The sequence below is a fragment of the Thamnophis sirtalis genome, unplaced genomic scaffold (assembly GCF_051295495.1).
Source record: "Thamnophis sirtalis isolate CommonGarterSnake01/CBP01778 unplaced genomic scaffold, rThaSir2_p1.2 scaffold_5, whole genome shotgun sequence".
Classification (NCBI taxonomy): domain Eukaryota; kingdom Metazoa; phylum Chordata; class Lepidosauria; order Squamata; family Natricidae; genus Thamnophis; species Thamnophis sirtalis.
In genome coordinates, this window is record NW_028261385.1 from 99,367,664 (window position 1) to 99,394,648 (window position 26,985).

Here is a 26,985-nt window from a genome sequence, read left to right on the forward strand (position 1 = left end):
CTTGATAAATCTATGGGGAAATTGAAACACTTAATAAATCTATGGGAAAATTGCTTCACTTCCCATGCAGATCAAGTGAAAGGTTCATCTGCATTCAATGTAGACACACCTCTGAAAGGAGCTTTCTGCAGAAACTGTTGAAAAGGAAGTTCATCTGAGCTACTAGTCACATAAAGTGTCTCATAAAGCAATGGGGTATACAGTCAACTCTGTGGGTGGGCATTCAGCTTACAGAACCTTTCAAAATAAAATGCCTGTTCTTTCCTGTAGCTATAATTTGGGAATTAGTGAACCCAACAGACGATCTACCAGTTTAGGATTGGTCACTAATATTTTAGAAATAGTACTTTGATAACTGCATTTACACAAATGTGCAAGCCACACAGATTTATAAAATAATTGCTGCAGTCTCATTTTCATGCTAGCATCATGTAAAATAGCCATCTTTACACAGTTGGTGAAACATGGAAAAGAAGTGAAGTCTTCCACATGATTTAGAAATAAAAGAAAACTATGCAAATCAGTACGTTGTAGGTACAGTATATATAAACTTGTTTTCTTCAGTTGAGAAATTAGGCCAAGTGCAAGGTTTTAAATATATGTATTGTGTAAGAAGGCAAAAATAAGGAAATGAACAAAATGGTTGTGTTGACTGACTTTCTCTGAAAGCAAGCACTGCAATTTTTTGCTGGTGGGGGAATAACAACAATGACAACAACTATTGCTGATAAATTGATGGCGAGTGAGACCTCGCTGAAACATTGCCAAGACAATCCCAATCTTATACGGGAAAAGACCAACATGTGTGTCTGTGTGTGTGTGTATCCATTAATATCATTAATATCATTAATATCTTGATATAAAATATCAGTCCATACATATGCATATTTGTTTCATAGTTGCATTTTCAGATGCAATGAACTCTTAAATGTAATATTTTCTTGGTGCCATTTTTCAGTGAAAATTGCTTTTCCACTTGCTCAACAGAAGACACAGTTTTTCACAGAAATAGTATTGGAGAGGGTTTAATTTTTAAGATATCAAAGAAGTCAGCAACAGACTAGGATGAGAGCCGAGGTGGCACAGTGGGTAGAGTGCTGTACTGCAGGCCACTTCAGCTGACAGCTATCTGCAGTTCGGCGGTTCAAATCTCACCGACTCAAGGTTGACTCAGCCTTCCATCCTTCCGAGGTGGGTAAAATGAGGGCCCAGATTGTGGGGGCGATATGCTGACTCTGTAAACCGCTTAGAGAGGGCTGAAAGTCCTATGAAGCGGTATATAAGTCTAAGTGCTATTGCTATGAGGATTGTAAATTGTAAATTATCTGACAATTGAATTATTAAATATGGTACTCCTGATTGCAGATTGAACCATTACAGTTGCTAGTCCAAACTCAATTCATGCCTTGGTTTTCCTGAAGCAATTGAATTTTCTATTTTCATAGATTAGGTAGGATTAAGTTACATTCTTTGAGGATTAGTTTAACTTGTTCAATTTTTACCTCTGGGCATTGGAATCTCAGATCCATGGTACATTGTTTACTTGATTGTGGATTTTGGAAAATATGTTTCATTGTACTTTGGATTAAGTAGATGACTTGCATCTTTGTTTACTTCCTTGCACAATGGGTAATTAATTGGTACATTAGCTGGTGAGGGAATGATAATGGTTAAATCTTATTATATAAACATTTGGCTGATCCTAGAGAAAAGAAGATAAGCAAATAAAAGAGGTTTTTTTGGTTAGCTATTATATTTATATTCTATCAGTGATATGATAAGCTCACATCACAATTTTGTGTGAATGCCTCAGGCCTTGAGACATGCAGAATTCCTTGAATTTTAACATAAAAATATTTTGCTTGATGTGCGTACATTTTTATTTAAAATAAATTAGCATTTTGAAGAAATCCTCTGAAGGGAGAATGGAAAAGGAATGTAAATTATTTGAAGATTTTGCCTTTTTTCTACTCACTCTTGGTTTTTGGTTCTAGTTACATCTAAATCATTTCATGTATGTTTGATAAAAAAGCAAGGGATTATATAAATATATGCAGTGCTTTCCCCAAAGGGGGTGCTAGCAATCTGGTCCTTCTATCCCTTTTCCCAGGTGACCAGCCTCACCTGGCCCAGGCATACCAACACATCTTGGAGAGAATTATGAGCTTTAATTAAAATAATGGCTGTTAAGAAAAAAAAATCAAATTAAACAGCAACTACAGGTAACAACAAGCACTGGTGCAATAAACATACAATAACCCAGCAAGCAAATTAAAATAGTGGTCCTTAAAATAAAATCAAATTAAGCAACAACTATAGATAATGGCAACAAGCATCAATGCAATAGACACACAGCGACATAACAAATACATTAAAACGGGGGCCCTCAAGATAAAATCTGATTAAACAGCACAATAGCATCAAATGCTAAACCTTATGGTGAACAACATTGCTCAAATGAAAAATGTCCCAGTTCCTCTGATGTGGCTCAGTAGCGGCCAGCATAAAGGTTGGAGGGTTCAGTTGAAACACGCAAATAGGTCCCAAAGACTGTCCTTTGGCCAAATGGTCCCTCGCTGATCCTGTTGTCTTCCAGACATGTCCTCTGTAAGCCCAATGAGAGGCTTATGGAGTCCACTTCTTCCAGCCAGGGACAATGGCTCAGGAGATCAATTGAACCAAAGTTAGCAATAGCAATAGCACTTAGACTTATATACCGCTTCATAGTGCTTTTATAGCCCTCTCTAAGTGGTTTACAGAGTCAGCCTATTTCCCCCAACAATCTGGCTCCTCATTTTACCCACCTTGGAAGAATGGAAGGCTGAGCCAACCTTTTGCCGGTGAGATTTGAACTGCCGAATTGCAGTCAGCTCAAGTAGCCTGCAGTACAGCACTCTAACCACTATGGCATCTCGGCTCTGCAGCTACTATGCAGCTACTCTGGAACCATGCTTTGGATAAGAATGCCACCCTGCTCATGGCAGCTAGGATACAGTCTCCAGGCCGAGATATAACAGTTGCTCTCCCTTGGGGTTGCAATTTTTCTCTCATTCCAAAGGAATCTAGCCCATAGTAGTATTCCATTTTTGGTTTCCTCTCAGTCCTTTTAATACTTCCCCCCCCCCCCCCCAATCACCTTTTCTGATGCTGCCCCTCCCTTTCTCTCTCTGAGCTGCTGGAATCTGTAGTCCCCTCTCCAGCACTCTAATTTAATTCGCTGTCCTGGGGAACTACCTTTCCCATAAATCTCCCCCAGGGTCCCTCCCTGTCCCAACTCCAGGGGTGAGGCTCCCAACAGTCAGCTAACTAGGGAAAGCTGGCTGCCTGCCACATCTTCTCCTCTGTTAAAGCAGCTCAGAAAAAGATAGGGGTGTGTGGAGGGGAAGAAGCTGCAAGTGTTTTTTAGTGACATAAAATGAAAGAAGGGGAAGAAAAGCTGCTAATTGAGCTGGCTATGTATAATATGAAAAAACCCCACTGGTTTTAGGTATTCTGATCTTAAGGTCATAAACATATTGACTGTCTTAATTGCAATTATATTATAAGACTAAGTTGCAAAAATTTCCAACTTTTCAGCCAAAACGTCTCAGCAATTTTTATTGAAAACATCTTAGTTTGGTGACACCTGCCGTGTAGAAACTCATTGCAGCAGATGGTAAAAATACTTTCCTCCTGTCTTTATTATTTAGTACTCTATTTCATTTCCTCTAGTGCAGTTTTCCCCAGTGAGAAAATAAAAGCAGATGTTTTTATGTTATTTCTGATAGATGTGAATGTTTTTTATAAACATTTATATAGGACTTTCTAAATTACCTTTTTATCCAGAAGAGATCCCAAGATAACTAACAATTTCAAATTTTAAAGCTGTTTATAGATTTTAAAACAACAAACAGTAAAATCACAAGTAGGAAAAGAGATAGCTAAAATCATACAGATCGGTATATTTAAAACTAAAGAAGCAAAGAGTTGCATAGTTAGGATGCAGCATCTGACATTTATTTTTTAATTGTCTACCTAGTGAAGACTTTCCCAAATAATGATTATTTTGCACTTATTTTTCAATTTGTGGAAACTACTTTAAGTTATTGCTGTATAGTTTAAAAGTGGGGAGTTAATGCCTAAACATATTTAAGTAAGAAACTTAGTTTTCCCCGAATGCTCTACAGTTTATCTTATATGTACATTCTTGTAAAAATCAATGATCTGAAAAGATATGTTGACTAGAGTTGGCTTTTTCTTACACTACTAATACGATTCAGAAAACTATAGATTTTTTTAGGAGCTTAGCATTTTCTGAAAGACTTTCCAGAATATGGTTTACAGATAAAACTAGTGCATTCACCTTATTTGCTGTTTCTGAAAAGTAGGTTGATTTAAAGTTTGTGGTGTGGAATGCCATACATCTTGCAGTGTAACGCCCAGAATAACAGTTGTTGCATTGTCTTTAGCTTTATGATTATACATGATTCTTAAACCACCCGTGTTTTTTCCCAAATAAGTTCTTTTGGAGAAGAAAACTGTTTCGATCATTTTAATTTCTTTTCTGCATTCAAGGCTTATTATGAAGGTCAGATATTTTAAAAGTAGACATTCATATCTCAAATACCTGTCTGTCCTGGTTTTCTTACAGACACCAAAGATGCTGACAAGAAAAATTAAACTTTGGGACATCAATGCCCATATAACCTGCCGCCTTTGCAATGGTTATCTTATCGATGCTACCACTGTAACGGAATGCTTGCATACCTGTGAGTATGATTATTACTGTGTATTGTGAATTAAGATTTACTTTCATATAAAGATAATCATTTGGGATATACTTTCGATTTTTATTTGAAAGGCTAGTGCTTAAGAGATCTCTTAATTTCAAATGATTTATTTATATGTGAATCTCTTTTTAAATGCATGCCTCGACTCTTACCAAGAAATTCAGGGAGCTTTGAATTACAGTAGTTGGCACGATTAGATAGATCTACTTGCTTGCTTACTTACTGAGATGGGTAGAACATGTATCCTATTCATTCACCACTTCTATTCTACCTGTATGGAATAGGAATTGTCTGAATCTTCATTATTTTTAAAATTCCCACACTTGGTTTGCCTAAAAGGTGTCCACTCTCAGCTCTGTTTTGATTCACCTTGCAATAAAGTTAGTGAACCAATAGGGCAACCAATGCGGCCAGTTGTGCAATTCTATTAATACCTGAAAAGGTTTTCCCTTAATTAATCCCATAATATTGGGATGTTGTTGCATAATTCTCTGAGAAGCAAGTAAATGAAGGCTGATTATATAAGGAATGGGAAAGAACAGCTGCTCTTGCAGAAGAAACTTAGGCACCTTATTATCTTTCCAGAGACAAGAACATAGCAGTAAAAATCCTCTGCTCTGAACTCGGGTGTTAAGACCTCTTACTTATTCTTCTAGGAAAGGATGTAAATACGTGACAACATATAATGTTCTGAACTTTTTTTTAACTTAAAACAAAAGGCAATGGCTCCTTCATTTACATACCTAGAAATGCTGAAAAGGGAGCTTTTACTAAAGAGCATGATGAAAAGGTTGTGATGCTCTTTTACTGAAAATATATTTCTTAATGGCTGCTGAGAAGGCATCATGTCCACCCCCCCTTTTCCCCCTTTGAACTGAATGCGCAAATCTGTAGCTAATACAACGAAGAGAATTTTGCTGACAGTGCATGAAAGGATATTAGAAATAACAAATAAATTGATTTAGTTAAAACAATATCTGTTTTCGTAGACCCAGTTGTGGTTTTGTTTAACAAGATGACGGGATCTAATTTGGGTGCTAGAGTGTCTTACAAAACTGTCCATTTGCAGGATAGCTAATGAGAATTATGTAATGTGTAATTATGGTCAAAAAGCTGAAAGGCTTGCAATAAACCTCTTTAGCTCAGATATAGGTGCACTGCATATAATCACCTACCATGCTGAAGTTCAAATCTTTCTTTGCTTTTTCTAGTTTTTACTTTTTATATTAGGGATTTTAGGAATATGATGGTATATTAAAGATCCTCCTTTTTTGTGAACAGAAAGAATAGATCAATTAAAATGAATCTCATTTTCATAGAACTTTCCATTATTCAGTGCTTCCAAAAACCAATAACTTCCTTCTAGTGGTTTCTCTTCTGCCTCCTTGAGTGCACACCTAATTATTTAGAAAATGTATATGTCAGCCCAACTCATTCATGGTGTCTCCAGGTGGCTTATATAAATAAAACCCCAATACAAAAACAATCACAACCCCCAGCAACAGCAATCAAAACAACTACTTGATGTGCTCCATATCACCCTGGGGATTTCTAGGCCTGCTGACAAAACCATGTCTTCAGGGCCTGAACACATTTAACACTTAAGGAGTGTTAACGTGGAGGCCCAATCTTATTTTTGCAGGTAGGAGTTTCCTGTTGTGGCCTGCCAGAGGTAGTGAGTAGGTTGTGGAGGAACATGGGCCAGTCCTGGCATCTGGGGAGGGCTCTGTATTGGAGGCAGAGAGGGGATCAGAGCCCTATGCCAGCTATCAGCTGCCTTCAGAGTCAGGCATCAGTGAGGCAGACGAACAGTTGGAGCCTATTCCCAGTGTGCGCATGCGCACAGTTGCCAGATGAAGGGAACAGCTAAAGAACGGGTCGAGTTGGGAGTAAGGCCACAGGTGGATGATGAATGGCCCCTCCTAGAGGAAATAAAAGAGGAGCGAAAGGAGAGTGGAATTTGCAGGACACAATTAGTTGGCTTAATTGGTTCGTGACTCCTTGCCAGGTTTTGCAGATATCGGCCTGGCAGCTCTCCAAGCCAGATAAGGTCTGGGACTGTAAATCCTCCCTTGAAAGGATGTGAATGAGCAGAATTCACAGTAAATTAATAAAAGGGTTTTTTGTCAGGACCAGGAGTTTGCTTCATGCCCTCGGGAAGCCTCGGTCAGAACAGTTCCACAGAGGAAGGAGCTACCATGGAGAAGAGCCTTCTTTATTATCCCAGGATATAGACCTTCTTAGGAAAGGGGATTCTTAGCATTCCCTGCCTACAGTCTCTGGTGGGTTGGGTAGGTGGAACTGGGAAAAGACTGTCCTTCAAATAACCTGCCCCAACTTGTAGGCTTTAAAAGTGATAATCCGCTTCTTGAATTGGACCTGGAAGCAAATCACCAGACAATCGAGCCACTGCAGGAGGGGTGACACATGTGCAAATCTAGAATAAATAATGCAGGTCACTGCATTTTGAGCCAGTTGACACTTCTGAATACTTTTCAAAGGCAACCCCATCTAGAGCTCATTGCAGCAGTCAAGGCAGAGGGTGTCTAGGCCTCTAAGGCATATGTGACCATGTTGGTCTGGAAAGGAAGAAGGTGAAAATTCAACATGTAACAGACAACAACAAATGTCACCATTGTAGTGAAAAGGATGAAACAATTGACCATTTGATCAGTGACTAAAGCAATATATCACAAACTTTTTATAAGCAAGGTCATGATCAAGTTGCCAAAATTATTCATTGGAAACTATTAGAGGTTTAGTTTTGAATAGTAAAACCAAGAAGTTAAGAAGGTTTTGGAAAACGAGCAGATTAAGATCTTACGGGACGCTAAGATTCAAACAGATAAGTTTTTCATAACATTTCTTATATAACTCTCGCATGTGCGAGAGAATGGAATGGCGACTAAAAAGCTGGCGAAAAAGCGCTGGGGAATTCCAGGAATTGGCTTTGTTCCGCTCTTTCTGAGGCCTCCGAGATGAGCGACCTTCAGGGGGTCTGTGGACCGAAACTTGAAGGGAACCGGCGTCCTTGACCAGCCTTGGACATCAAAAACTCCAGCGCGTCCCGATGTCTTTAGCGGTGAGAATGGCGGCCCTGTAAGGAAAACGGAGGCTTTGAAAACATTTTGCGGCGGTTTGAGCATCTGCGGGGTTTTTCAATCCTCCCCTTCCAGCTGTTACAGCGGGGTGAACTTGGTGAGCCTCTTAAGGTGGTATGGACTGTGCTGGCCAACTACTGCCAGCCTTGCCAGCCTTTAGAAAGGAGGAGATCAAACAGGACTCCTACCCAGAGCAGGCGAATCGGGCGGCTGGCTGAGCCTGCCGTGGCCGTAGCCTTCTCTGGATTTCCACCCCCCTCATATTTGGTTCAGTTCTTCCAACGACGCTGCCTTCTTAAACAATGCTGCTCCTTCCACCAACGCTGTTTTTGTTATCAACGTGGCTTTTTCCATCGTGGCTCTTTCCATCATTATAGCCCCCCCCCACAACACTATTCCCTCTACCAACGCTGCCTTCTCCATCAACACTTCCACCAACGCTGTCCCCCCCATCAATATTGGTCCCTTATCATCTTGGGCTTTAACCATTTGACTGCCCTCAAGCATATTTCTAGGACTTTTGGATTGGTTATCTTGGCTCCAACTGCTGCCAGTATTACCATCTTTCACGGCTTGTGGACTACCAGCATTGACAGCTTTATTACCTCCTATTGCGACCCCTGGACTACCAATGGGGAGAGTGCCTGTTTATTCCATCTAAGCCTCTTTACTATGACGCTGTGGACTGTGGTCGCTTGGAGGTATTTGCGGTATTCCACCTTTATTACCTATGTTAGCTGGCTCCCCCAGTTCATTTTTATGGACCTAGCCTGTTGGACTCCTAGTTTTATATCTTCGTTCCCGGACTATGACAACTATTATGACCATCACCGGCCATTACCATTACCATCTCAGGAACTTTATTTTAGCCACCTGGACTATTGCTCCTCTTATATTAGACTACCAGAGAAAGAGGTTATTCTATCTCCCTTATATCTCGCCGGCCTTGACCGGCCTATTGTGCCTCGTTCCATGTACTTACGTTTCTACATAAGGATCTACTCGCCTAGCTTTAACATCTTTTTAACATCTGCGCAATTTCTCTTGTATGTAGTGTGAATGTGTGTGACTGTGAGTGAATGATCCCACCTTTTTAACTTAATGTAATCCCTTTGTTCATATTATATTGTTGTAACTTTTTAAATTTCTTGTGGGGGTTTGAGTGAGCGAGTGCTTGGGTGTGTATGTGAGGATTGGGATTGGAACCGGGTTCCCCCACACTGAGTGCTGAGTACGTCACAGAGATCCCTCCTTCCGGCCCTATTAGTCCTGCTCCAAGCCAGATGGCATGAGTAATCAGGACCCTGGTCTCCGGCTGTTGTCGCTAAATGCCAGGTCTGTAGTTCACAAGGCTCCCCTCGTCTGGGACCTAATTTTAGACGAGGGGGCAGACCAGGCAGGTATTACTGAAACCTGGCTGGGCCCAGAGGGAGGAGTCCCCCTCACTGAGATGTGCCCAGAGGGTTTTCAGGTGCTTCATCAGCTGCGACTCCAGTGAAGGGGTGGGGATGTGGCTATTGTTATCTGAGAGTCTCTAGCTCCTCGTAGGATCCCTGCTCCGGAGCTTGTCGGGTGTGAGTCCTTGCTGGTGAAGTTGGATCTCGCGGGTCAAGTGGGCTTGTTGTTAACGTACCTGCCTCCCAACAGCGTTGCAGCAGCCCTCCCCTCGCTCCTCGAGTCAGTAGCCGAGCTGGCAATTGAGTTTCCCAGGCTTATGGTTCTGGGGACTTCAATTTGCCTTCGCTCGGCGAGCACTCTGATGGAGCGCAGGAGTTCATGGCTTCCATGATAGCCATGGGCTTGGCCCAAGTAATCCGGGGCCCGACTCACTCGGCGGGTCACATGCTCGACCTCGTATTCCTTTCGGAGCAGTGGAGTTGTGATCTTGGTTTGAGGGGCAGTGAGATCTTACCCTGTCATGGTCGGACTACTACCTACCGAGGCTTGACTTTCGGAGGCCAAACCCCCACTGTAGGGAGGAGGAACCGATTAGGTGGTTCCACCCCAGGCGCCTTATGGACCCTTTGGGCTTTCAGACGGCGCTTGGTGTTGTTCCTGATACCCTCGCCCGCAGTCCGGCGGAGACCCTGGTTGCTGCTTGGAACTCAGCAGTGTCAGAGGCTCTCAATCGGATTGCGGCCGATCCGAGGCAGTGGATCCAGGAGGGCTCCTTGGTTTACTGAGGAACTCCGGGAGATGGAGCACCAAAAGAGACGCCTAGAGCACCGCTGGAGATCCAGTAAATCCGAGTCAGTCCGGCACTATTAAAATCTTGCATCAGAGTTTACCTTCGGGCAATTAGGACGTCAAAAAGAACACATATTGCCACTCTGATAGCTTCCGCTGAGTCGCACCCAGCCGCCTTGTTTAGGATAACCCATCCCCTCCTGAATAGGAGGGATACGAGTGATCCTTTGCGAGGTAGAGCTGAGGAATACGTCCAATTCCTCGCGGATAAAGTTGCTCGGCTTCGGGCGGACCTGGATTCCAATTGCGCAGAGCCAGCTGAGGCACCAGGGGGGAATCTGGAGCGACATCTCTGGATTGATTTTCAACTTGTTACCCCTGAGGAAGTGGACAAGGCCATGGGAACTGTGAGTGCCTCCACATGTGTGCTGGACCCGTGCCCCTCCTGGCTGGTTGCTAACAGCAGGGAGGTGACACGGGGCTGGATCCAGGCGGGTGTTATCGCCTCCCTTCGGGAGGGGCTCTTTCCCCCCGCTTTAAAGGCGGTGGTGGTGAGACCCCTCCTGAAGAAGCCATCTTTGGATCCAGTTGTTTTAATTATCATCCAGTCTCCAACCTCCCCTTTGTGGGGAAGGTTGTTGAGAAAGTGGTGGCCTCTCAGCTCCGACGGTCCTTGGAGGAAACCGATTATCTAGATCCCTTTCAGTTGGGATTTAGGCCTGGCTACAGCACAGAAACCGCCTTGGTCGCACTGACCGATGATCTCTGGAGAGCCAGGGATGGGGGTCATGCCTCCATCCTAGTGCTCCTTGACCTCTCAGCGGCCTTCGATACCATCGACCATGGTATCCTTCTGCGACGACTGCGGGAGGTGGGGGTGGGAGTCACCGTTCTACGGTGGTTCTCCTCCTACCTCTCGGACAGGTCGCAGTCGGTGTTGGTCGGAGGACAGAGATCGACCCCTAGGCCCCTGAATTATGGAGTGCCGCAGGGTTCGGTCCTGTCCCCCCTCCTGTTTAATATCTACATGAAGCCGCTGGGTGAGATCATTTGATGGCACGGGATAAAATACCATCAGTATGCGATCGATACACAGCTGTATCTGTCTGCCCCATGCCAACTCAGTGAAGCGGTTGACGTGATGTGTCAGTGCCTCGAGGCTGTTAGGGTCTGGATGGGGGTTAACAAGCTTGCACTCAATCCGGATAAGACCGAGTGGCTGGGGTGTTTCCCTCCCACTAATTGGCCAAGTTTTCCATCTCTCAGGCTGGGGGGTCAAACAGTACGCCCCTCAGACAGGGTTCGCAATTTGGGTGTCCTCCTGGACCCACAGCTGACTTTTGAACACCACTTGTCGGCTGTGACCAGGTTCACCTGGTGCACCAGTTGCGTCCCTACCTGAACCGGGAGGCCCTCACAACAGTCACTCGTACCCTTGTGACCTCAAGACTGGACTACTGCAATGTGCTCTACATGGGGCAGCCCTTGAAGAGCATTCAGAGACTTCAGCTTGTCCAGAATGCAGCCGCCTATCCTCCGCGAGCTGCACTGACTGCCTATTGGTCTTCGGATACGCTTCAAGGCGCTAGTCGTCACTTATGGTATTGGACCTGGGTATTTGAGAGACCGCCTGCTGCCAATTACCTCCAATAGACCGATTAGATCCCACAGATTAGGCCTCTTCCGAATTCCATCCACTGGCCAATGCCGACTGGCGACCACCCGGAGGAGGGCCTTCTCTGTGGCTGCTCCGACCCTCTGGAACGAGCTCCCTGTGGAGATTCGGACCCTCACCACCCTCCAGGCTTTCCGCAAAGCCCTTAAAACCTGGCTGTTCCAACAGGCCTGGGGCTGATAAGTTCCTGTCCCCGCTCGAATGGTGTGCCTGTTGAGTTGTTTTTAAAATTGTGGTATTGTTTGTCTATGTCTTTTTTTCCCTATTTGTATCCCCTATCTCCCCCCTGACTTGGGTTGTGAGCCGCCCTGAGTCCCTTCTGGGAAAAGCGCGGCGTAGAAATATAATAAATTCAGTTCAACAGTTATTGAATAGAAGAAAATCTGATTCATTGATGTTGCTTCACCAGGTGATGCTGGGATTGAGAGAAAGCAACTGGAAAAAATTACAAAAAATTACCAATTGAGATTGGAGCCCTCAGAGCAATACCTAAACAACTCCCTCGATATCTGAAAATATAGAATTTATTGGACTGGAACAACCTAATTTAACCAAAGACAACCCTGCTTGGAACTACATTCTTAGATGCTACCTTAATAATTCTTAGGTCCTTGGTTGGGATTTGAATTAACTTTCCCCCAATCTTAGACTGTGAAACTACATATAAAAATGATAATGCTTTATTTATTGATTTGATTTATACAATGGCCTCATCTCACATTCATGACTCTGGATGATGCACAATAATGCATGCATACATACATACATACGAATGTGCACCTCACCATGCTTTAGATGCTTCTGGATTGAAAGGATTGGCCAGGTATAAGCCACATTTGGGGACGCCCAAATGTGTTAACAACACACGTTCTCCGGGGAGGCTCCGAAGGAGTAGGAATAGGAAGGAGCAGGAGTAGGAATAGGCTCTGTCACATGGCTGTGGCCCCAGGCTTGAGCATAAAACCAGATTTTTATGGTCTTCTGGAAGGCTACTATATATGTGTGTGGATTTACCCTCTTCCATTCAGAGTTTCCCTCTGAAGGAAATACCTTATTCTCTGTTCTGTAAACACTCACAAGTTTGCTCATGTATCTACTAGAATGTGTATCTTCATGTATGAAAAGTAGATGGCACTGTTTAACTGCAGGTTTTAGTCTTTGGTATTGTTACTTTTCAAGTGTTGAAGATACAGTGAAATGTTAATTGAATTGTTACTGAAGAAGTTTCACTTTTGCAACAGCTGTCATTAGCTTCAGAATAAGCTCGGTTGCAGGTATACTGACAACCAACAATCAATTATGCCATGCTGTTGCATATATTTCAGTGTTTAAGTAAGGCTAATGATCTATCACCATAAATATTAAATAATACTCCTTTTCTTTAAAAAAAAGGCTGCTTATAGGACAGTAGCTGTCTATTTTGTGTTGAAAATGATCCCACAATGTTTATAAATTGATTACAGTTTTACATATCTCAAATAACAATTGATTTTATTTCTGAAATCTTTATATTGGCAATAATAAAGGGTTGACTCAGCCTTCCATCCTTCCGAGGTGGGTAAAATGAGGACCCAGATTGTTGGGGGCAATATGCTGACTCTCTGTAAACCGCTTAGAGAGGCCTGAAGGCCTATGAAGCGGTATATAAGTCTACTGCTATTGCTACAATAATTTGAGATATGCTAAGTTTATTCCAGAAAAGAAAGTACTCCTTTTAAAATGTTCATTATCTTACACTCTTTTGGGCAGTTTCTGTGTTTGTTAAAACTGGGCTTTGAATGCAACCATTTGGTTCTGTATCCACAACTATGAAACAGTGACATTGTTTAACTTTGCTTTCTTGAGCAATACACGTTCAGTTATGTCCAGAGTTTAATGTTATTATCAGATAAAAATGTTTCCTTACAATCATTTCATCTGGTTTTTTTTTGTAAAACAGTTTGCAGGAGTTGCTTGGTAAAGTATTTGGAGGAAAATAATACCTGCCCCACATGCAGGATAGTAATACACCAGAGTCATCCTCTCCAGTATATTGGGTAAGTATTGTGTTAAAAGAAACACATGCAGAAATCTTCTAGATGTGCCTTCTTAAAACATGAATTGGACAAAGGAGTGTGCCTATGATTGGATTTTTCCATTCTGTTTCAGCAAAATGGAAATGCAAAAAGTGGTATAGGAACCATTTTTTTCTTTAATATCTCTTTCATTTGTGCCCAGAGGAAGAGGATATTTTTCAGTTATCCTAATGGTGTAAATATAGGTTATAGGCAGTGGTGGGTTTCAAATCCTGTTCCTCATGGACGTGCACAGTGCATGCATGGATCTTAGCACCTGCGCGATGTTCCGCGATGCTCCAGCTGCTCCGCGGAGTATTGCGCAGATGCTGTATGCACCTGTGCTGAAGCGCAGAAGCCTTTAAACACTGGTAAGGAGCTCGGACGGGCAGGTGGGCTCTCCGGAGCACCGTACCGGAACGGTATCCGGTGCTCCAGGCTGGCTCCGGTACACATGTACTGGGGCGTACCTCCAGCAACCCACCACTGGTTATAGGTCTTTGCAGTAACCGTTTTAATTTCTCATTTTTGTCTTGCCAGTCATGACAGAACAATGCAAGATATTGTTTACAAGCTTGTTCCAGGTCTTCAAGAAGGTAAGACAATAGTAAATTGTTTAAAAGGCATCTTATATGTGAATAAATCCCCTCTGTGTGATGTATGGGAGACGATGGTTGCAGGAAGTGATGCAATTTAGTGTTGCTTCACATTACTTGCTTGCTTTGTGAAAGCAAGGACAACCACACACTACATTGGAACCCACAGCAAAAGTTTTAATTTTTTAATGGGATGGCAGAATCCTCAGGATTGGAAAGAAAAAAAATCAAAGGATTTCCCAACCTGAATATGCTCCAGATAGATAGACTTCAGTTCCCAGAATTTCCCAACCAGTATAGCTGGTATTGCTCTAAATTTCTCCATTCTTTGTCCCCATAATATCATAAATGATATAAGATGGTTTACAAGCTCTGAAGAGGAATAAAGAGGCAGGTATCCTCAACATCAATTAGTAAAAAGTTATCTTCAGTAAATGTTTGGTTGTATCCTCATTTTAGTCATATAACTCAAAAAAGTATTTTTCTAAAAAACAGTGGAAGCAATTACAGAAACAGGTTTTACATTTTAAACATTCCTGGCAATTCCCGGGGTATTTTCTAAATCAAATGGAATATTGGCATCTCCCAAATTTCTTCATACTTATAAACATAAAATGAGTATAGAGGTAATTTTGATAGTGTAGAAGCAGTTAAACTGTCCAATTGTATATTTACTTATTTCACTCAGAAAAATATTTTGAATCTATTATAGATGCTCTATAAATATCATGATTAGGATTTTGAAAATTATATTATAAAATAACAGTTGGGGGATCATACTTTGGCAGAAGACTAATGTAAGAAGTTGACTCCCAGTTGTTAGATTCTATTCCCAAAAATGTGGTTGGAGAACATATAGCTCTGATGTATGGCAATAGGAAGGGGAGGTTATTTCTAAAATTCAAAAAAATGAATGCATAAGTAAATTTTATAAAACAAAAATTAGTTTGTTCCCTGGATTCTAACTTTTGCCAAATGTTTTTGAACAAATAGACAAGTATTGAGTCATCTTAATGTGGGATGTAACACTTGAAAAGTAGTATTGCATTGTATGGGATGTTCTTAAAATCCAGTTGTGTTACGAATTAGCCACAAAAAAAGCATTTGAACATTAGAGGGGGCTCTTGTTACATGTTCTAAACAAGGGAGAGGAATACAATGTTTGCTTGATGAAGTCCACATTCTTAGTTAAAGACACTATTTTAAAATGTTAAACAGCGGAAATGAAAAAGCAGAGGGAATTCTACCACAAATTGGGCATGGAAGTACCAGGTGACATCAAAGGGGAGACGTGCTCAGCCAAGCAGCATTTAGATACTCACCGTAATGGTAAATAGAAATGCATGTGCTTGTTCTTTTCAGAATAATTACTGTGCTTGCCAAAGGAAATTGTTTGCTCTTTGTTTAGTTAGATTAGTTTAATTTAGTACATTTATCACAACCTTGCTAAAGAAATATAAACTGTCAGTTTCTTGTGTAAATTAGTGCTTTGCTGTGAATACTTGACTGGAAAGCTGAAAGTCTACTAATTTTATGACCCATGTGTTTTCACAGCTGGATTTCTCTCCAAGCTTTGGAATAGCCCATTTAGTCTGAGAATTGTTGAACTGGTCCCATTGTGGCTAAATTGTGGCTCTCAGTTTGACCAAAGCATAAGCACTCTTCCAAAATTCTGTGTACTCTGTGTACTAGAATAAAAAAGGTTGAGAACCCGTGTAGTAGGACAGGGTTGGCAACCTTTTCACTATCAGAAACCATTTTGTGATTTCACATATAGTTATGGGCATCAAGAAATGGATAAACAATTGTATAAATGTAAATATTAAGATTCAAAATCCCATGCCACGAAGATGGCTCTTGCGAGATTTGTTAGTTTAAAAAGTTCTGTATGTGTGTCAATGGGGCACAGTAGTCTTGCTCAGAAATCACTAGTATATATAGGGCCGCACTGAGTTACAGGAGTAAAATGTTCCTTAAATTGTTAAAATAAGTAATAACCTCAAATAAAAATAATAACAAAGTGAAGAAGGTCTTAAATTTTCAACCCTATTGACTCTGGGATTGGGAAAGGGCTACAAATGGAGTGTTGAGACTTCCTGGCCATAGGTTGCCCTCTGTTGATTCTAGGACAATAATCTTACTTTAAAGTCTGCACAGACTACTGCAAACTGGTTGTTCTTGTCAGTTAAACCGGTCCAAAGCAGCAAGCTTGATGATCAGTAATCAAGTCCTGTGAGCTTGCTGCATTTAATAACATTGTAAAAATGTTTGCCTTTTTATGTGCTTAAGGCTCTTAGGTAAGTCTTGTGACAACTGTTTCTTTTGAGGCCAATTCCTAGGAGAATTTGTGCTGCAAATTCTGAGGCAGATAACATTGGTAAATGCTAGACTTGGCTCTGCTGGGAAAGTTTTTATTGCTGCACCAGAGTCAGTGACAGAACTGCATTCAGTAATACAACATAGCATCACTGCAAAAGATTGTGCTGCTCTACAAAGACAAAGCACCCAGTTTCGTTGGATACAAGATGGATGGCAAATAAATTTCATAAATATATAAAAATAAATAAATAAATCCAGATTGCCACTTTGTTTCAAATCACAGTGTGGTCATTTTGTAGTGATTTGTCTGTAGCAGCAGTATTTTAATATGTAGTAAAGATGACTTGCTGGCTGTAGAATTCTCCTTTATTTTTACTTTGTTATGAATTGGTTGAGCTGGTTAGGTTACAGCTGAGTGACAGGATTGGACTTTAAAACAATTGTGTTGATTTTTTTGTGCTTTAATGTTGAGCTACACGTATGTCAGATAGTCAACTGTATAAATTGAATAGATAGACTGTAAATTTCTCAGGCCTAAAATAAGTTGCAGCTATATTTTAGGATAGAATTTGCTAAGTGCTATTGCAGCACAATTTATCAAAATATAATCCCAATACTACAGAGATTTGAAGAGATTTGACTTCTGTGTGACCAACAGGCTTCATTTTAAAAAAGCTGTTGATCTTGATTTCATTTTGTTTCATGCAAATATTTCTATCTTTGGAGTCTTCCCATTCATAACAGATCCTCTATGCTTTTGTCATAAGGGGAAACTAAAGCAGATGAGAACACAAACAAAGAAACATCAGAAGAAAAACAGGAAGAAGATAATGATTATCACAGAAGTGATGAACAGGTATTGTTGAAATATAATCTTTGAACTAGCAGTTGTTTTCCTTTTTGGTGGTTTAATTTATACAGCATTTCTCATTGAGGGAATTTCCAGATGTGTAGAGTTGACTCCCAGAATTCTCCATATATTGTCTGGATAATTGTAAGAGCTGAAGTTCAAACTTTTGGCAGTTGCCCAAATACAGAAATACCTGTTTAAAGTTATACGTGTTTTTTTCTTTACATTTTTTTCTTAAAATACCTTCCACATAACAATGATCCTGTCAAGAAAGTAATTTCCATTAATAACTAGGAAGGTTCATTTTTAGAAGAAATGTTTGAAATTGTCACAAATGAAAGCAAGAATGTCTTAGATATCATAATTTTTTTAAAATCCTAAGAATGGCTGGTTGTGATTTCCCAAACGTGACTGAAATCTCTTGCGCCAGTCCTGGAATTTTTACTGGGCAAAAATAAATGAGGGGAGATTTTCATTACTGAAAATAGTCATCCTCTCATAGTTGACCATCTCCCTTTTCACTACTAACTTTGTTTTCATTTACTCACTCAATCTGTTCCTTACAAATTATTCAAAATTATTTGAAAGAAAAAGAACTTGTTTTTCATTTACAATAGGTTGGAGTGATAGGTTGACTTTGGCAGTTAGCCATCCTATATGGCTGTTCCCAGCTACTTCAGTAGTTCTAAAAATTACCTACCATATTTTTCAGAGTATAAGAAGCACTTCCCCCCCCCCCTAAAAGAGAGTGAAAATTTGGGTGCATCTTATACACTGAATGTAGCTCCAACCACCCACTGGCCCCAACTCTTTGGCCTCTGCCTCCTAGCAATTAACCTCCTTGCAGCAAAGGGGAGGGGGTTTGCAGAGGCTGCAATAGGCTATAGCAATCATTGCAGCCTGAAACAGCTGATGATCGTGAGAAATTGAAAGTGAAACTTGCTGTTTTCTCTAAGAGGCAAATTGCTGGGAGCCAGAGGCAGATTTTTTTTCTTGTGCTAATCAGGTTGTTTGCTGCAAGGAGGTAAGTCAATAACTATAAATGCCTATAGAATGTTCAAATTATTAGACTTATTTTTTAAAGACTGCTTTATTATTATTCTAGACAGCTTAACAAAATAAAGAAGCTGTTTAAAATCAATGCTTGATCTGAAGAGGCCCAATGCTATTGTATCTTCTTTTAAATAGCAGAGAATAACTATACTTACGGAAAGCTCATCACTTTAACAGCTTCTGTACAAGTATAGTCTGAAATGTAACACTACAAACAGTGTATATTGTCTGTACTATTTGCTGTTTGTTGCAAGGAGGTGAATTGCTATGAGGCAGTTATTTTTCCTTTGTTTTCCTCCCCAAAAGCTAGGTGCATCTTATACATCGGAGCATCTTAAACTCCGAAAAATACAGATCTAATCATTAGATCTAAAAATCTAAGCACTGAAAGGCTAGAACATTGTGCATGAATAAAGTGCTACAGGTAGTCCTAGATGTCACGTTCCGGCATTCACGTTGCATACAAACAGAGATTCAGTTTGTTTGGTGAAAAACTTTTATCTCTATCTAAGAAACTATGTGATAACCAGCACTAAATGACAATGATACAAAGGTAATCAAATCCAAGTCATTTCTAACCAAGTTAACACCATTACCCATATATATATACTAGTACTCCTGGAAACACCAAACCTGAAGTAGTCTGAAGCAGCCTGAAGATGACGAATGAGACTTCGTCGAAACGTCGCCAAGACATCTCCAATTCTACGCGGGAGAAAACCCGAACAACTAGAGACCTACATATATATATATATGTATATATACATACACACACACACACACACACCATCATCAATCACCATGACCCACACCCTCAGCCACACCCCCACTCAGTGTCATCATAGCCTCTTTCCTGGTTAGCTGCAGCCGAGCAAAAGAGTTACATCAGAGTAGGCAGTTACACCCGAGTAGAAGAGCCACATGCAGCTACAGGCTCAATCGACATAAGAGAGGCAACATCAACGTGGCGGGCATGGTGATGGAAAGGTTCCCCCTGGATGGCAGCCTGAGTGCTGACACTAGAATTGCAACAGTTCATTTAGTTGAAATGGCATTGAAAAAAGTGTCTTATGACCGTTTTTCATATTTGCAACCATTTCAGCATCCCCATGGTCATGTGATCAAAATTCAGACACTTGGCAACTGGCTCATATTTATGACGGTTACAGCATCCCTGGGTCATGTAATCATCTTTTGAGGCCTTCAGACCAGCAAAGTCAATGGAGAAGCCAGATTTACTTAACAACCCTGTTACTAACTTCACAACCGCAGTGACTCACTTAACTATTTTGCTTAGCAACAGAAATTTTGGGCTCACTTGTGGTTGTAAGTCGAGGATTACTTGTATTCATTCTACACAACATTTTTCTTTGCTGCATAATTTACGTTGTTTTGAGCTGAAGAATGTCAAGTGACAAACTACCTGTGTTTAACATCTGGGACTAACTGGAAGACCTGGGACTTATCCCTCAGTGTTCTAGTTGAAAAAGCAGAGAGGAACTTACATTGTTTCGTGTGCATATATATTGTTTAGTAAAAGTTGTGCATACACCATTTTATTAATCCCATGAATATTTGGATCTATGCTCATCCTAGAATCTCCAGGTTCTGTAAAGTTTTGTTTCTGTGTGTACACATACACACACACACACAAAATAAAAGTTTATGGAACCTGGACATTCTAGGATGAGCATAGATCCAAATGTCCATGGGATTAGTAAAACAGTGTATGCACAACCTAAACCAGCAACTGCACACAGTAAGAAACTCTTTACAGTGAAGTAATCCCCCCCCCCCGAAAACAAATGATTTAATTCAGTTAGATAGACAATTGACGCTAATTTCTCCCAAGTGTCATAAAGAAAATGCCTTAGAGCATGTTAAGATAAAAGTTAAAGGTTCCCCTCGGACATATGTGTTAGTCGTTCCCGACTCTAAGGGGCAGTGCTCATCTCCATTTCAAAGCCGAAGAGCCAGTGCTGTCCGAAGATGTCTTCGTGGTCATGTGGCTGGCACGACTAAACGCTGAAAACACATGGAATGCAGTTACCTTCCCACCAAAGGCGGTCCCTATTTTTCTACTTGCATTTTTACATGCTTTCGAACTGCTAGGTTTAGCAGAAATAGAGCATATTAGAACAGCCCTTTCTAGTACACTCTTTCCCTTTTTGTCCTTAAACTCTTCCAGATTTCAGTTGGAGGACTTTCCCACCACAGAAAACCATTCTTTGTAGCTAGGATTGCCAGATAGGCTCCCTTCTGAATTGAAGCAAACCCACCACTGATTTGTTGTTTCTCCTTGTTACGTAATCTGGGCATCATGCCATTTAGAATGCTCTGCTTCTGCTGTTACGAAATGAGAACTTAAATTGTAACCTGTATTGGCTCTTTTCTTAAAGGTAAGCATCTGCTTGGAATGCAACAGTAGCAAATTGCGTGGATTGAAGAGAAAATGGATTCGTTGTTCAGCACAAGCTACAGTCTTGCATCTAAAGAAGTTCATTGCCAAAAAACTTAATCTTTCTTCATTCAATGAGGTAATCAGTGCTGATAGAGTAAAAACAAAGAGAAACAAAAAGTGTGGCTGATTCCCCCCCCCGCCCCCAAATAACCGTGTAACTTTTTTTTCTTAAAAAAGTCATGTTAAATCCTTAGAGATGTGTTGATTTTTTCTGAAATAGAATTGCTGTTTCAGTCACTTAACTAATGTATAATAAATGAAGCAGTGCCTTAACAGATATTAAGCTTTTAAAATGTGATTCTGAAGCTCCCAAGTATTCCTTAGTTTGCACTTGAAGCATTAATGTAAATATAACTAGTGAGAAAAATTCATGGGGAGACCTTTAGTGGAGATGAGTTTAAAATTGACAGTGTACTCTCTTTCTGCAGAACAAGCAAGTGCCTTCAGCCGTTTATATGAATTCTGAAGGTCACAATAATTTCCTTTAAAAATAAAAAAGTTGCCAGTTTAAACTTTAGGATTTTAAATTACATATGTATTGTGGATGGATTGTGAAAGAGATGATTTAAAATTTTAGTGCAAATAATTGAAGAATAATCTGTTATGATTAATGTCTGCTAAAATACCATGCATTTATTTGAATAATATCTTGAAAGCCAGTTGTCTAGATTATCTGCTATATTTAATGCAAGGAAAGTGAGTTTCACTCATTTTTCATTAGCATATAAACACATTGGCTTACTTTTAAGGAAAAATCTTGTCTGATTCTTACTTGGCAGTATACTAGGGCTTTTGAATAGGAAATAGCCAGTTTGGTGTGGTGGTTAAATAACCTGGGTAGAAATTGGAAGACCAGAGGTTCTAGTCCCACGTTAGGCACAAAGCCAGCTGGGTGATTTTGGCCCAGTCATTCTTTCCAAGCTCTAAGAAGAAGAAGGCAATGACAGACTTTGCCAAGAAAACTCTAGGGACCAAGCAATTGCCAGTCAACACTGTCTTTTTTAAAAAACAATTTTTATTTGTTTTTGAACAAGGACAAAAAAACATAAAAATAAAATTAAAAACCCATCTTCCATTACAAATTGCAGAAAGTGTGTCAGTTGGTTACAGCATTTCCATGCATCTCTTCCATAGTCACCACCTGCTTTTCATATCAAATTGCATATTTTAAATTCACCTTTATTCACGTATATCACAATTATTATATATTATTATATATTATATCTTAATTTGACTATAATTGTTTTTACATTATTTATATATAATATTCAAAATCTAGAATAGGATTATATGATAACATTCTGTTAAATCATCCTAAAATCATCTAATCACAATACATCTTTATAACATATTCTAGATAAAGCTTTTAAACCACCTCTCATAATCTCCATATATTGTTTCATTTTCATTGCATCAACCTATATCCTTCCAGCAATAGTACAGTCTTATATCTCTTGACATTTGTAGCATTAATGTTCTAGTTACTTTCTTAATAAATTTTGGCAACATGCTGTTCATTTTGTATCTCACAAAAGCTTGAAACCCAACATCTGCTCTTTCCATCAGCTTATCTTTGGTTATCGCTAGTGCTTCTATCAAGATTTCTCTCCTTTTCTTCGTCATTTTTTCTCTTTTTTTTTCTTTTTTCATTTTATTAGAATTTATAGGCCGCCCTTTTCCCTGAGGGGACTCAGGGCGGCTTACAATCATAGGGAAGGGGGTGCAATGCAAAAATAAACAATATGTGAACAAAATAAATTGATAAAAAACACAACATGCATTCAACACTCAACACTCGGGCGGGGTGAAATTCAAAACCTATCCCCAGGCCTGTTGGGATAGCCAGGTCTTGAGGGCTGTGCGGAAGGTCTGGACGGTGGTGAGGGTGCGTATCTCGACGGGGAGGTCATTCCACAGGGTCGGAGCTGCAACAGAAAAGGCTCTCCTCCGTGTAGTCGCCAGTCGGCATTGACTGGCGGATGGGATTCGGAGGAGGCCCAGTCTGTGCGATCTAATCGGTCGGAGGGAGGTAATCGGCAGGAGGCGGTCTCTCAAGTACTCAGACCCACTACCATGGAGTGCTTTGAAGGTGGTCATCAACACCCTGAAGCGCACCCGGAGATCAACAGGTAGCCAGTGCAGCTCGCGGAGGATGGGTGTTATGTGGGCGAACTGCGGTGCGCCCACTATCACTCGCGCGGCCGCATTCTGAACTAACTGCAGTCGCCGGATGCACTTCAGGGGCAGCCTCTCTTTTCTTCTTTTGTGCTTTGAAGTCTGGGGTAGAGTTCCAAGCCATCCATCTCCCCTTTTCATATTCCGCTCTTGCCATTACCAACCACACTCAATTTGTTGTCAGTATCCACAGTTTTCCTATCTCTTTGCTCATTTTTTTCTTCCATCTTTTGAACTCTGTCCTCCACTTTCTTCATTTGGTAAACATCCTCAGTTTCTCCATCAGATTTTTCTGTTTTGTATTCCATATTCTCCAATCTCTTTTCAGTTCTCTCTGTCACAACTAATAGATTTTGAATTTCAAACATAATCATTTGCAATGTTACAGTTTCTTTTTCCTGCTGGCCATTTTTTCAATTTTGCAGATACTGCCACTATAGGGTTCAAGGCTATTTTAATAAACTTCAAACAGGTTCATTTATTATCTTTCAAGTCCAAACATTGTCTTTCCTCCAATAGCTAGTGATAGACCTTCCAAAAGGCACCTGTGTAAACAATTTGTGCTCTTCCTACTATCACTGTCAGTAAACAAGCTGAAAGAACCTTGAATCTCAAGTGATCAAAGAGAAAGAAGAAAAAACAATGTATCCAGCCTTCAACCTCTTAGTGGCAGTGTAACTGCTTTTCCTCCTGTTGTTACAACCCTCTTTATAATCCTTATTTTCTTCTTTATATTCCAAGCTTAAGAGAGAGAAAAAAACCCCTTAATAAACAGAGATCAAAAACCAGTCCAATCAATCAAATAAGCATTATAAAAAAGGAGAATTTTAATCCATAGGTATAAGCCAAAGTGAAAAAAGAAGAAGAAACAATCCATTCCGTTTTTAAAAATAGGGAGCCCCTGCAAAAGTTCCATCTGTGAAAAAAAATGTAATTAGAATTTGGATAACACACTAAGTTCAATGCAGATCAATCTCATTGCCTACAGTCTTTTGTCTTCAATCTTACCTTCAATTTTTTTCTTGGGTAGTCTCTTTCTCTAATAATAAAATTTCCTCACCAATTCGACACGCTTTCTCTTTCCACTTTCTTCTTGTTCCAGAGCTGTCCCAACTTCAGCAACTTCATTAGCTATGTTTCTGTCTCTGGAAAAAAAGCCTATTCCTGGATATTTCAGGGACTTTGCATGGTCCCTGAGATCAGCAGTAAGTGCCCTTCTCAATCACTGTCTCTGTGGGGCGGTTTAGGTCCAAATGGACTATCCAGCGGCAGAAATTCAACTGCGATCTCGGAGCATCAAGATCACAAGTCGTGACGTCAGCTCTCTTCTAGGCAATGACAAACTTTGCCAAGAAAACTCTAGGGACCTGTCCAGCCAATTGCCAGTTAACACTGTCTTGAAAGCAGCAAAATGTTTTAATACATTTAATGAAGATCTCTTAATTTACATGCAGAGATTCTTTATTTCTTTGGAAAATTAATTTGAAGTCAAGAAAATAGCCATTAGTATAATGATTTTGGATTTTATGAAAGTCAGAAAGGTTTTTGCTATTTCATGGCACAATTCAACCTGCATTTGAATTGTAGGTTTGACTAAGAACACACACACACACATACACATACACACACACACACACACACACACACACACACATAGATACACATACATACAGTTTAGTATGATCTGTTGATAAATCTAAAGTTTCCTCTTCTTACTGCTTGCTTCCATTGAACAGGTATATCTCAGTTTCCTCTTTTCCTTACTGTACTTACTGGGCAAGCTCATTTTGATCTGTATCAATATTTCTTGGTCTTGCCGATTTTGAGATGTGTGGACTTCAACTTCTGGAATTAAAATTGAGAAACACTCACATTTGCATGTCTTGAAAAAATCCAGTTCATTAGAAATTTCGCCTTTGGTTTCTCTAGTCCATTTCTTATAACTTGTTAATATGTGGTGAGGATGTTCACAAATATGAGGAGGAATTGGGATTGTTTCATTACACAGGGATGCAGTACTACTTTAATAGTTTGAAACATATGAGCAGTAAAAAGGGTTCAAAAGGATTTCCAGGATTTAATATCTAAATTCTTCTCTTATTCACCATTGATCTGATTCAGGGGCAGTGCTTATTTCAGAGAAAATAACTGACTATTCAACCTGGTATACAGTTCTTTTTTTTTCCTTTGTGAACTTAAGACACTGAGAGATTCAAGGCTGGTTTGGTAGTTCTTTGGAGGTGGGAATGAAGTTCTAGTCCCTGTTAAAAGAATCCAGAGAGAAATAAAATAATTTTCCAATACATATTCCAATTAGGAATATGTACTTTTTTTGAGGTATCTGGCAAATTGTGAGAAGAACTTTTGGAGTGTGAGAATTTTAAGTGTAAAATTTAGTATCAGCAACTGATGGAACAGAAGGATAAAATAAATGTACAATCATTTATGTGTCAAGTAGGACATCTGCTCTGTTTTGAGGGCATACATAGGTTATAGCTGAAATAGTTATGTGAGGTTTTTGATCTTCATAATATCAGACGCTGGCTTTCAAATTAAAAGCAGGCAAGAAATTTCACATCCAAAGGGACACTTATTTCTACCATTTTCTGTTTGCTATTGCTTGTAACTTGCCTATTTGGAAATAATTCCCTGGACAGCTAATTAAGTTAGCCTCCACATATCCTACATAGAATCGTATTAGGGACTCGGTTTTTAAACTACCAATTTTATAGAATTCATTTTCTCAGGCCTTCATTTCCAGGTTTTTAAGATGATGATGCTCAGAACTTGCACATGTTCACTTTATTAATTTTATCACTATGGATTTAGTTAATTTCTGTAAGGCCGGAATATCTGGTCTTTTGTAGATTATGGAGCAGATGGTTATCCAGCAGAGTGAAGAGTGAAGTTTATGCCCTGAAATAACTTTGCATCTCCTGTAAGTGCTGAAATTTTTATCTCCCACCCACCCACCAGGCAAATTTAATGATAGAATATGCATATTATTCAGTTTGCAGCTCGTTGGTTACAACTAATACCTTAGCTGAGTTTTACAGCATTGGAAAAGTGTCAAGACACCTGAAGAGTTCTGCGAGGCAATATTTGGCTGGTAGTATCATACCATTTCATGCCATTAAAAAGCAAAACAAAACTTGTCTTAATTGCATCATTATTTGGATCTTGTAAATCAATCTCTTTAGTAAAAATATAAATCTTTTGTTCCTTTATCAGCTGGATATATTATGCAATGAAGAAATTCTGGGCAAGGACCATACTCTCAAATTTGTAGTTGTCACAAGATGGAGATTTAAGGTATGCAGCACTGGTAATCGATTGGTGCTTTTAATATTCTCCCTTTGAAACTCTAAACCTTTACCATTCATAAAGATATAACTGATATCCTGATTCCTTGTGATCCTTATCTTTCCATGTTCTCAGGTCAGAAATTATCTTACTGTTTTGTTTTAGTTTGTGCAGGAAAATAAAGGGGGGTGGGCTTTGGGACATCTTTGCTTTGGGCAAAGATAGAGATAGTTATCAAAGTCTTCAGACCAGAAATTTTCCCTCCACTTAGGGGTAGCCCTGCAGAACCTGCTGAGGTATTGAGCCTGGGGGTTACTCTGTCTTCTGGCCATCAGTGGTGGGCAATCAGAATCCTAAACAAAGATTAAGCTTAAAGACATGTTCGTTTGTTTATTAATGTTCTGCATCAGAGAGTTTCTCAAGCAATTATGTTTATTTTTCA

At 40.1% G+C, this 26,985-nt stretch overlaps 1 protein-coding gene across 4 annotated transcripts in view; it reads left to right on the forward strand.

Annotated features, from left to right (window-relative positions):
- The window catches only part of PCGF3 (polycomb group ring finger 3), a 72,206-nt gene that overhangs the window by 38,708 nt on the left and 6,513 nt on the right, over positions 1-26,985 (forward strand). For 3 of the 4 annotated variants that reach the window (XM_087716280.1, XM_087716279.1, XM_087716281.1), the window contains exons 3-9: positions 4,631-4,748; positions 13,672-13,768; positions 14,327-14,382; positions 15,601-15,711; positions 17,469-17,557; positions 21,004-21,141; positions 26,472-26,552. In XM_087716280.1, coding sequence (XP_087572406.1) covers positions 4,640-4,748; positions 13,672-13,768; positions 14,327-14,382; positions 15,601-15,711; positions 17,469-17,557; positions 21,004-21,141; positions 26,472-26,552 — 681 coding nt within the window. In that variant the 5' untranslated portion in view covers positions 4,631-4,639. Of the gene's footprint in view, positions 1-3,574; positions 3,656-4,630; positions 4,749-13,671; positions 13,769-14,326; positions 14,383-15,600; positions 15,712-17,468; positions 17,558-21,003; positions 21,142-26,471; positions 26,553-26,985 lie in introns of those variants that run through there. The other variant, XM_087716278.1, reaches the window with a different exon arrangement.